Genomic DNA, 12,092 nt, shown 5'->3' on the forward strand with positions numbered 1-12,092 from the left:
ATGCAATTTCAGTTTACTAATACTAATACTAATATATATATATATATATATATATATAAACAATAATTGCATGTGAGAATACAAGAACACAAAAGTACCAGTATCTGATGAGCTTCTGTCTTCTGTCTTCCCGAAGAGAAACTCGTACTTGGCTTTGGCAACACTCTGTGCATGTGCAGAGGAGCTGCTGACCCGATCAAATGCTTCTCCCTGCAAGAACAAACCAGAATTACACTTACATGCATTATACTAACATCCGTTTAGCATCACTTTAACCAGTTACCAGCTTCTTTGATGGCAAAGCTGGTTCCAATATAGACATGTCATTAGTTTAATCATCAGGAGGATATGATGTCAGACTGACTCATCAGAGACAAAGTCCTTCAGCTGACCAAAAGATGTTTTTGTAAAGTGTGCATATGGCAGGATTACAACCAAAGACAGAAAGACTTCAGCAAATGAGTTTCACAAGATGGATGCTGTCAAGTTCCAAAACTAAAATATGACAAAATAAGCCATACGATAGCTTTATGAGAAGAACAGACCCAAAATCCTCAAGTTATTTAATGAAACTCATTCCCTCTCCTCCACAGCTCTCACATCTATTTTGCTCTTACACATATTCATGTATTTAAAAACAAATTGCAGCAGTTTCATAACAATGATAACACAGTTTAAACACCTACTTTTGAGTTCCACATAAGGTTTGGAGCAATTTTTACTGTGAGTCAATGAGAATCGTCAATTTAGGATAAACTATTCCTTTGAGTCCAGCGAGTGGCATGAATGTCAGGCTGTCTGTGTGCGTCTAGCATTCATGCACGTCTCGCTGAAGTGCCCGCAGGAGGCCGGTCACTATGACTTGCTCCAGGCGGCTCAGGAATGTTTCTGTTTCCAGAAACGGGCTCATTTTTTAATACCAGTGTCTTTTGTAGCTGACAAGTAATTGACCGCACTCTCGCCACATGATGAGCATGTGGGATTACTGGAACTGAACTCATGGCGGACTCAAACAGTGTCCGCTTTCAATTTCTCAAGAGAAGTCAGCCTTAGTGAAAATCTGACCTCGCTGCTTAGGTTTGCCTGATTTCTCTTGTTTGTTAAGACTAGAGTTCAGCATCAGAGACTCTGGAAAGCACAGATACAACAAGTCCAACATCAGCATGCTGACATCTGATCTGATGGAGGGGAACCATGACTGACATTACCATCTCTGAGCCAAGACATCAGGAAATACAGTTACTGACTAGTCCAAGATCTCACTGAGGACTGGAGCTGAGCTTTAAAGGTCACTGTATGATGCCCCTTGTTCAGTCAGTTGTGATTTGGGACTAGGGCTGCCCCCCTAACGGTCAACTACATTTTTGTCTTTGAATTAATTACAGTATATCATGAAATCCAAACGTTCACCTATTATTCATTAACCTCAAATATAAATAACTGAATAAATAGTGAATAACTGTAAAACGGTTTTTGGATGTGAAAAAGAACAAGTCACTGTATAATTTACAATAAAAAAAATGTAAATTGGCATTCACAGAATTCTCTGCATGACACTTCACCTTTAATGTTTTTTCAAAGAACTGTATCTTCATACTTTTTTCTTATCAACTGAATATCTAGTGTTGTTAAATTAATATTTATTGCATTATTAGCCTACAGTGTGTGATTACCATGGTGGTTTTAAGTATTTGTGTGAATTACACTGTGCACCTTTTATTTATTAGTTTTTACTTTCTTAGCTTGTTGAAAAGCTGTTTGTGATGAGCTTTGATTCATCATGTAACTTTCTCATCACCACCTGTTCTTGGTGGTTATTGGCATATTACGATACAAAACAGATATTATTACTTCAACAGGATGGTATATTAACATTAAATCAATGAATGAGTGTGGCGATAGGGTGGTTTAGCGAGGTCTGCAGCGGGAGAGGGAGTTGGGAGAAGAGCGGTGAGTAAGGGGATCAAACGCAAATTACAAACACCTGTGTCTTGTTCCAGTAACAGGAATGAGAAGGCAAGCAGAGAGGGACAGACTGCTGAGTGTGTGTGTGTGTGTGTGTGTGTGTGTGTGTGTGTGTGTGTGTGTGTGTGTGTGTGTGTGTGTGTGTGTGTGTGTGGAGGCCGTGTCTTCTCTGGAGAGCCCCATGTATATTGCTTATTTGTTTGTTTTTAACTGTAAATTTAAGTTAATTCTGTAAAACCTAAAATGTTGCTACTATATTTTTTAAATAAAGTTCTGTAAAGTTCTGGCAACCACAGCTACAGTATTTTATTGTAAATGTCACAGATTTCTTTCTTACAATGTGAAAGTAGTAGCAACTTTACATGGCACAAACAAAATTAACGCAAATAGGCTACTCACCTCATAGACTTAAGAAATAAATAATAAGCTTGAAATGTGAAAATTCACCTATTCAAATCAAATACATAACTTGATTATGTAATCCATAATAAAGATGAATTTCTCTCTGAAGGCACGTATATTGTACTATGGAGATGGCGATTCAGCATCATCAACTTCATCTTTGCAGCCGACACGGACTCAGAAAACATTAGCTTATTAATAATACATTTAAATACCTCCTTGTTATTTTTCCCAATACATAATCATTATTTTTGCTGGCAAGTTTTTTGCATGTGCTTGATAACTACTATACTTTCAGGATGCTTAGTACAAAATTGGGGATGTAATGATTAACCGCAAGCCGTCGAAAATAGATTCAAATATGTGAAGATTCAAATCGGTTGAGATGCTCAACAAATCGCGATACAATTGGAGTAGGAGTGAATGTATTTCTGAAGGCAACTGAAAGGTTTAAGTGGTATATTCTTTTAATTTTGCCTCTGAACAATGCATATTAAAGTAGTATTCATAAAAGCAATGCTGTTTTGTTTACAATGGTATCCCACTATTATTGCAGTTCCTAAGTACCTGCTTTCAGAGAGTGCATCTGTGTCTTATTCAGCTCATCTGCCTTTTCCTTCAGATATTTTCTGTAGTATGGTTTCACAAAACTAAAGACAGACCATTCTGTTTTTGATTCAAAATTATACAGATTAAAAACTACTAATGCTGCATCTTTGTTTGGATCATGATTAAAATCCGGTGGTTGTCTCTAATTTTAAACGGAAAGAGCACAAAGCCTTAATTTGTTTATATTAAGAGATTTCTTTTATTTGTCCAACTTTTTTGAATTGGGGTTTGATTTAAAATTTCTATTTAGTTTTGTTATATTTTAATTTCACTAATGGCGCTTTTCCACTGCGTAGTATGACTAGGCTCGGCAAATATATATATATATATATATATATATATATATATATATATATATATACAGTATATGTAGTGTGTGTGTGTGTGTGTGTCTATACTTGTTTTTTCATGAATGTATTTTACAATAATACAAAGAGCAACGTGTACATTTTACCTGATTTTAGATTTATTTAGATATTTCACTGGACTTTATAAAATTATTGTGCATCCGTGATTTTTCTAGAATCTAGAGTATCTTTTGCTACTGAATTATCCACCAACCTAGATTATAATACTATTTTTGTCATAGATTATGATTACATATTTTTTCATTTGTTATTTTTCATTAAAATAAGGTTATATGTATGTAGTAGATCGTGTTTTACACACGAAAGAGCTGTGATCAGGTCAACACAGAGAAGCATAGAAATTCTACATTGATAAAAAAAAACTGTGCTTGTATCGGATTTGTGCGGTATTGGCAGATACTCAGTATTTTCAGTATCAGATCGGATCAGTTCTGAAAAATCGTTGCATCCCTGCAGGGCATCACGCCTGAATGCGAGCTGAGTATGGCATGGCAAAAGGGCCAAAACAAGGAGGAGGATCTCATTAACTGGGAATCTGATCCGGAGATCGAACTGCCCCCTCTCCTCTCTCCGTTATCTCCGCTGGTCCCGTCCAGCCCTCCTTCATCCATGGTTCACTCGTCCAGCCCTGAGGGGTCTTTCTGTTCTGCAGTGCCCGCTACTCGAAAATGACCACCCTCCCCTCCACCCCCGCCTCCTCTTATCTTATCTCTAATAGTAACGATTTTAGAAGTAAAGTAGTTCATAAAGTCATTACTGTTGTGGTGTTGGAAAATGTCAACACTTGTTGAGGCTTTATTTTTCGTTAATTTAGCCACTGTATTGAATAAATACCTGGGGTTATGTTTGTTTTCTTCTAAAAGAGAAGAAAAGTAATCAGATCTAGCAGTTTTTAATGCTTTTCTGTAGGATAGGTTACTTTCCCGCCAAGCAATACGAAATACCTCTAGTTTTGTTTTCCTCCCGCTGCGCTCCATTTTTCAGGCTGCTATCTTTAGGGTGCGAGTATGCTCATTATACCATGGTGTCAGACTGGTTTCCTTAACCTTCCTTAAGCGTAAAGGAGCAACTGTATTTAAAGTGCTAGAAAAGAGAGAGTCCATAGTTTCTGTTACATCATCAAGTTGTTCTGAGGTTTTGGATATGCTAAGGAATTCGGATACATCAGGAAGATAACTTAAAAAGCTTTTGTGGTAGAAGTGATGGTTCTTCCATACTTGTAACAAGAAGTAGAATTTACAATTTTGGCTATATGAAGTTTACACAGAACTAAATAATGATCTGAGATATCATCACTTGGCTGAATAATTTCAACACTATCAACATCAATTCCATGTGACAGTATTAAATCTAGAGTATGATTTCGACAATGAGTAGGTCCTGAAACATGTTGTCTAACACTAATAGAGTTCAGAATGTCTATAAATGCTGATATCACATATTAAGTAATATCACGATTCTTTGTCATGTTGGTTTAAATATTTTACAAGTTTTCTAAGTAGTAAAGCCAACCTACATTCCCTTATTTAAAAAACAAAACTTACAAAGTAACAACATATAAAATAAAAATAACAGTGGCAGACATTGAGGCCAAAGAAGGCAAATAAAAATCTTTGTCATTATTTTATCTTTGTTATTAAAAAATAAGAACAAAGTTACACATTACAAATACAACAAACAGTGCTTTATTAACCAATTCTGACAATCCAGATTCTTCACAACAGTGAGCAGTCAGAGGTTTGCCTTCAGGGTAAAACATGTTATTTAAGACACACAGCATGCTAGCCTGTGATCTTTTCTAACACAGTAATTATTCTCAAAGACCAGAGGAATAATACACCATTTCTGAGCATGTTTAAGATTTACAGTTCATGTTTGCACTTCACTGAAAACGGTACAGAATCCTACAGAAATTTACCATCAAAATACAATTAAAGGGGTCATGTGACGTTGCTAAAAAAAACATTACATGTGTTTATGCGGTTTAAGGTAAAAAATAAATACAAAAACACCTTAATTACTGTTGCTCCTCTATCCCCCGCCTTTCCGAAACACGTTGATTTTTATAAAGCTTATCGTTCTGAAAAGCGCGGTGTGCTCAGATTGGCACCCTATCCTACAGAAAAACATTAAAAACTGCTAGATCTGATTCAGGGATAGAAATAAACTTTTTTTGTCCACCGGCCACTGTGTCTGGTGGACAATGTGTAATTGCAAGATCCACAATACTAATCTCAAATCTCAATGAAATACTGACATTTTCTCTTTCAGTGATGCTCAAAAATGCTTACTAAGTTTTGAAACAGCCGACTCTTGCTGAAGCAGCTCATTCTCTCAACTCCGTAGCCCGACCCGATGATACACTGCACTGAACTTTTTAAATGCACAGAAACATTTTTTTTTTTTGCGATATTCTAAACCGTTTTCGTACGCATTAATAATGTTGTATTAAATTTCCAAAGGAAAGGGTTCACCAGTATAAGAGGTGATATAATTGTATTTTATTTTTTTTTGTGAAAAGCTTAACAACATACTAGCAACAGAGCTAACTTCTGAAAAAGTACTTGAAGATTGGAAATAAAATGATGATATTCATTTTATAATGATATTGAGGGTAGGTATCACTCCCATACTGGCATTTTTTTGCTGGATCAGGGTATCGGTCAGACGCATAAATCCGATATTGTGTTTATGCTACTGTGTTATTGTTAAGCCCCAGGAAAAGCACAAAATCTTCTTTGTTCACCATTAAGTTCACCATACTGCTACCCCTCACACATCGGTCTCAGCAGATACTGCTTTCTATGATCGTGATTGGCCACAAAAATCCTGATCAGAGCACCCCTAGTAAAGAGCACTTATGATTTGTTCTTCACACGCACAGTAACTGAAATGTAAAAACTGTTCAAATAAAAGGCTCAAACTAGAGATGTCGCAATAACTGCAATATCGCAATACCGTGCTACTGACGAGTAAACTACAGAGGAATAGGGTTTGAAAAGAACCGGAACCGTGAGCGATTTCTAAGTTTCGGCATTCAGAAAACAGTTCTGGTGTGACACTGAGAACATTGTTTCCAATGACTCCTGACTGCATTATTATTTGTAAAATAGGGGCTTTATGGAGAGAGTGTATACATGGTATAACAGTTTATATTTCATTAATTTAGGGAAATGAACCAGTGTCTCAGCCCTGAAGGGACTATTTGCTCAACCAGCTTGTGTCAGCTTTAAAAGCAAAATGTTATTGATAGTGTAAAAACATCAACTTTGAAGCCCATGCTGATTGATGGACTAGCATTACTCAACATTACTTACTACCTTACCTTACTACAGTAACACTACATTCAATGAAGGTAAAATAGTAAAAATAGTTCATTTAAATGGAACCTGAATAATTTGTATACTATAGTAGTTCAGTAGTTGAGTATTGTGTACTTTTCCTTACCACTATTTTTTTAATAGAATTGGAACTGGAACCGAAAAATTTCGAACAATTCCCAACCCTACAGAGGAATGCAAGAACCGCAGCAACCGCATATATATATATATATATATATATATATATATATATATATATATATATATATATATGCGCCGATAATACCACATATCGTGCTATAGAGCCATTCAAAATTAGCGCAGGGGAAATTTCCTCACCATGACAGCCCTAGCTCAAACTATTGCACAGATATAACACACTATGTATCAATATCTCTTAACCTTTGTGCTTTGAACTTTTTGATGCTGTGCGCTGTGACTGTTTTATGCTCACATGATGAACATTAGTACTTTTTGCCGCTCTGTATTGAAGCCTTTCATATTATAATATTTTTGCGCAATCAAAGATTATTAATAGCCTTTCTTGTTGTCTTATCTATCATATGTTGCTGTGCTATACATTTAAAATAAATGTCTTCATTTTAAAGTATATACTGTATATTTATAGAAATATATTTATTTGTTTTCACAAATGTATTCCCGATTTAATCCTACACATGCTTTACTTTTATTTGTTCCCCACTAAATAATGTTTTTTTCACTAAATGTTCAGATTGTATAAAATTATTGTGTTAATTAATGTATAACATTTTATCGATACCGATACTTATTGATCCTGTTATCTATAATTTTGGGGGGGGAAAGATATGAAGTGAAAAGTTGATGAAAAAAAAAATTACAAATTATTTTATTACTGCTGAACTTTAGAAACTGTATTAATGTTCTTCAGTCAAGAGCAGCGAGTTATTTTTCTCTGTCTTTTATTATCAACATTAAAGGAATAGTTCACCCAAAAATGAAAATGGTGTCATCATTTACTCACTCTCAAGTTGTTTTAAACCTGAAAGAGTTTCTTCTTCTATTGAACATAAAATGCTATTTTGAAGAATGTGGGACACTAAACAGTTGCTGGTCCTCAGTGACTTATATTTTTTCCTACTATCAAAGTCAGTGGGGATCTGCAATTGTTTGTTTACCCACATTCTTCAAAATATCTTATTTTGTGTTCAGCGCAAGTATAAAAAAAAATAATACATGTTTGGTACAACATGAATTAGTAAATAATGAGAGAATTTCAGAGGATAATCAGAAGATAACTGATATAACTTAGTAATCAGGTGCTGTTTGACCGGCATTTTAGTGCATGGACGATTCGGGTGGACGCGCTCTAAATAAGCACATGTTAGAACAGCACAGGAATAAAACGTTTTACCAGCAAGGCCTTAAAAAACACACGCAAATGATGTACTTTTGTGTTTGTAAATAAGTGCAGTGTCTCATGAGTGTAACTCCACTGCTGAATTGACATTTGATGTGAAAGTGTCTCTCGAAGTGCAGTTGGAGCTAGAGCCACGAGACATAATAATACAGCACATTGCTAGAGATAGATGTCGGTCCAAAAAAATACCGGTTCTCGGTACCCATCCCTACAGTCAAGATTTTTCTAGAGTAACTTTTGCTTCATAATTTTTTCACTAACCTAGTTTATAATAGTATTGTTGTCATGGATTATGATACATTTTTTTTATTTGTTATTTTTCTTTAAAATTAAGTTGGTATAGAAATTCTAGAAACACACACAAAAAAAATTTTTTTATCAGATCGAATTTTGGTATTAGATCGGGATCGGTTTTTAAAAAATGATAACAAGCCACCCCTTATTATTAATGTCTTTGCGTGTCATTCTTCACATGAAAAGATGGCGAATAAAAGAAAAGGGCTGTGGGTGAAGCCGTGGTTGCTGTCACGGGGAAGATGGAGCAACTACTTGAATTTATGCAGAGAACCGCAGTGTTTTTGCTCGGGTGGTCCCTAATCAGTTTTGGTTTGTCCAGAAAAAAAATAATATCACACTGCTCAGACATTCCATGACCAAATAAATGCTGATTGAACATGTTGAGTCGGGTGAAAACAAACTCCGACCAATGGCAGCAGAGGCCGACAGGGGTAACACACTGATCCAGCAAACTCTGACACACTTGTATTTTGGTGTGTGTTTGGTGTTTGCTGATGTGTGTTGGTGTGTGCTGATGTGTGTTGGTGTGTGCTGATGTGTGTTGGTGTGTGTTGGTGTGTGTTGATGTGTGCTGATGTGTGTTTGTGTGTGTTGATGTGTGTTGGTGTGTGCTGATGTGTGTTGGTGTGTGTTGGTGTGTGCTGGTGTGTGCTGATGTGTGCTGATGTGTGCTGATGTGTGTTGGTGTTTGCTGATGTGTGCTGATGTGTGCTGATGTGTGTTGGTGTGTGCTGGTGTGTGTTGGTGTGTGTTGGTGTGTGCTGATGTGTGCTGATGTGTGTTGGTGTGTGCTGGTGTGTGCTGGTGTGTGCTGATGTGTGCTGATGTGTGTTGGTGTGTGCTGGTGTGTGCTGATGTGTGCTGATGTGTGTTGGTGTGTGCTGGTGTTTGCTGATGTGTGCTGATGTGTGCTGATGTGTGTTGGTGTGTGTTGGTGTGTGCTGATGTGTGTTGGTGTGTGCTGATGTGTGCTGATGTGTGTTGGTGTGTGTTGGTGTGTGCTGATGTGTGCTGATGTGTGTTGGTGTGTGCTGATGTGTGTTGGTGTGTGCTGATGTGTGCTGATGTGTGTTGGTGTGTGTTGGTGTGTGCTGATGTGTGCTGATGTGTGTTGGTGTGTGCTGGTGTTTGCTGATGTGTGCTGATGTGTGCTGATGTGTGCTGATGTGTGTTGGTGTTTGCTGATGTGTGCTGATGTGTGTTGGTGTGTGCTGATGTGTGCTGATGTGTGTTGGTGTTTGCTGATGTGTGTTGGTGTGTGTTGGTGTGTGTTGGTGTGTGCTGATGTGTGCTGATGTGTGTTGGTGTGTGTTGGTGTGTGCTGGTGTGTGCTGATGTGTGCTGATGTGTGTTGGTGTTTGCTGATGTGTGCTGATGTGTGCTGATGTGTGTTGGTGTGTGCTGATGTGTGTTGGTGTGTGTTGGTGTGTGCTGATGTGTGCTGATGTGTGTTGGTGTGTGCTGGTGTGTGCTGATGTGTGCTGATGTGTGTTGGTGTGTGTTGGTGTGTGCTGATGTGAGCTGGTGTGTGCTGGTGTGTGTGTGTGGTGTGTGCTGATGTGTGTGGTGTGTGTGGTGTGTGCTGTGTGTTGTGTGGTGTGTGGGTGTGCTGATGTGTGTTGGTGTGTGTTGGTGTGTGCTGGTGTGTGCTGAGTGTGTTGGTGTGTGTTGGTGTGTGCTGATGTGTGTTGGTGTGGTTTTGGTGTGTGCTGATGTGTGGTTGTGTGTGTGCTGATGTGTGTTGGTGTGTGCTGATGTGTGTGTTGGTGTGTGCTGAGTGTGTGCTGGTGTGTGTTGGTGTGTGTTGGTGTGTGCTGGTGTGTGCTGATGTGTGTGGTGTGTGTTGGTGTGTGCTGGTGTGTGCTGATGTGTGTTGGTGTGTGCTTGGTGTGTGTTGGTATGTGCTGATGTGTGTGTTGGTGTGTGCTGGTGTGTGCTGATGTGTGTTGGGTGTTGTGTGTGTGGTGTGTGTGGTGTGTGCTGATGTGTGTTGGTGTGTGCTGATGTGTGTTGGTGTGTGTTGGTGTGTGTGTGTTGGTGTGTGCTGGTGTGTGCTGATGTGTGTTTGGTGTGTGTTGGTGTGTGCTGGTGTGTGTTGGTGTGTGCTGTGTGGGTGGTTGGTGTGGCTGAATGTGTGTTGGTTGTGTGTTGGTGTGTGTTTGGTGTGTGAACTGGTGTGTGCTGATGTGTGTTTGGTGTGCGGCTGATGTGTGTTGGTGGTGTGTGGTGTGTGGCTGATGTGTGTTGGTGGTGTGTTGGTGTTGCTGAGTGTGTTGTGTGTGTCGGTGTGCTGATGTGTGTTGGTGTGTGCTGGTGTGGTGCCTGATGTGTGTTTGGTGTGTGTTGGTGTGTGCTATGTGTGTTGGTGTGTGCTGATGTGTGCTGAAATTGGTGTGTTGGTGTGTTTGGTTTGTGCCTGATGTGTGTTTGGTGTGTGCTGATGTGTGTTAGTGCTGTGTTGGGTGTGCTGATGTGTGTTTGGTGTGTGTGAATGTGTGTAGGTGTGTGCTGATGTGTTGCTGGTGTGTGTTGGTGTGTGTAGGTGTGGTGTTGGCGTGTTGGTTTTGTGCTGATGTGTATTGGTGTGTGTTGGTGTGTGCTGATGTGTGTTGGTGTGTGTTGGTGTGTGTGGTGTGTGTTGGTGTGTGTTGGTGTGTTGGTGTGTGTGGTGTGTGTTGATGTGTGTTGGTGTGCGCTGATGTGTGTTGGTGTGTGTTGGTGTGTGCTGATGTGTGTGGTGTGTGTTGGTGTGTGCTGGTGTGTGTTGGTGTGTGCTGATGTGTGTTGGTGTGTGTTGGTGTGTGTTGATGTGTGTTGGTGTGCGCTGATGTGTGTTGGTGTGTGTTGGTGTGTGCTGATGTGTGCTGGTGTTGGTGTGTGCTGTGTGTGTGATGTGTGTTGGTGTGTGTGGTGGTGTGGTGTTTGGTGTGTGTTTGGTGTTGGTGTTGTGGTGTGTGCTGATGTGTGCTGATGTGTGTTGGTGTGTGTGGTGTGTGCTGATGTGTGTTGGTGTGTGTTGTGTGTGTTGTGTGTGTTGATGTGTGTTGGTGTGTGTTGGTGTTGTGTGATGTGTGTTGGTGTGTGTTGGTGTGTGTGATGTGTGTTGGTGTGTTTGGTGTGTGCTGATGTGTGTGTGTGTGTTGGTGTGTGCTGATGTGAGTGGTGTGTGTTGGTGTGTGCTGGTGTGTGTTGGTGTGTGTTGGTGTGTGCTGATGTGTGTTGGTGTGTGTTGGTGTGTGTGGTGTGTGTGATGTGTGCTGAGTGTGTTGGTGTGTGTGATGTTGTTGGTGTGTGTTGTGTGTGTTGGTGTGTGCTGATGTGTGCTGATGTGTGTGGTGTGTGTGGTGTGTGTGATGTGTGTGGTGTGTGTTGGTGTGTGCTGATGTGTGGTGTGTGTGCTGGTGTGTGTTGGTGTGTGCTGATGTGTGTTGGTGTGTGTGATGTCTGGTGTGTGTTGGTGTGTGTTGATGTGTGCTGTGTGTTGATGTGTGTGGTGTGTGTTGGTGTGTGCTGATGTGTGTTGGTGTGTGTGGTGTGTGTGATGTGTGTGATGTGTGTGGTGTGTGTGGTGTGTGTTGGTGTGTGCTGATGTGTGTTGGTGTGTGTTGGTGTGTGTTGGTGTGTGTTGATGTGTGTTGGTGTGTTGGTGTGTGCTGATGTGTGCTGATGTGTGTTGGTGTGTGTTGGTGTGTGTTGATGTGTGTTGGTGTGTGTTGGTGTGTGCTGATGTGT

General features: G+C 39.6%; 1 protein-coding gene across 1 annotated transcript in view; it reads right to left on the reverse strand.

Annotated features, from left to right (window-relative positions):
- Positions 1–12,092, reverse strand: part of LOC113053975 (PH and SEC7 domain-containing protein 3-like) — a 103,453-nt gene that overhangs the window by 81,598 nt on the left and 9,763 nt on the right. Inside the window, exon 2 of the mRNA XM_026219147.1 lies at positions 99–210. Coding sequence (XP_026074932.1) covers positions 99–210 — 112 coding nt within the window. The remainder of the gene's footprint in view (positions 1–98; positions 211–12,092) is intronic.

The sequence above is a fragment of the Carassius auratus genome, chromosome 35 (genome assembly GCF_003368295.1).
Source record: "Carassius auratus strain Wakin chromosome 35, ASM336829v1, whole genome shotgun sequence".
Classification (NCBI taxonomy): domain Eukaryota; kingdom Metazoa; phylum Chordata; class Actinopteri; order Cypriniformes; family Cyprinidae; genus Carassius; species Carassius auratus.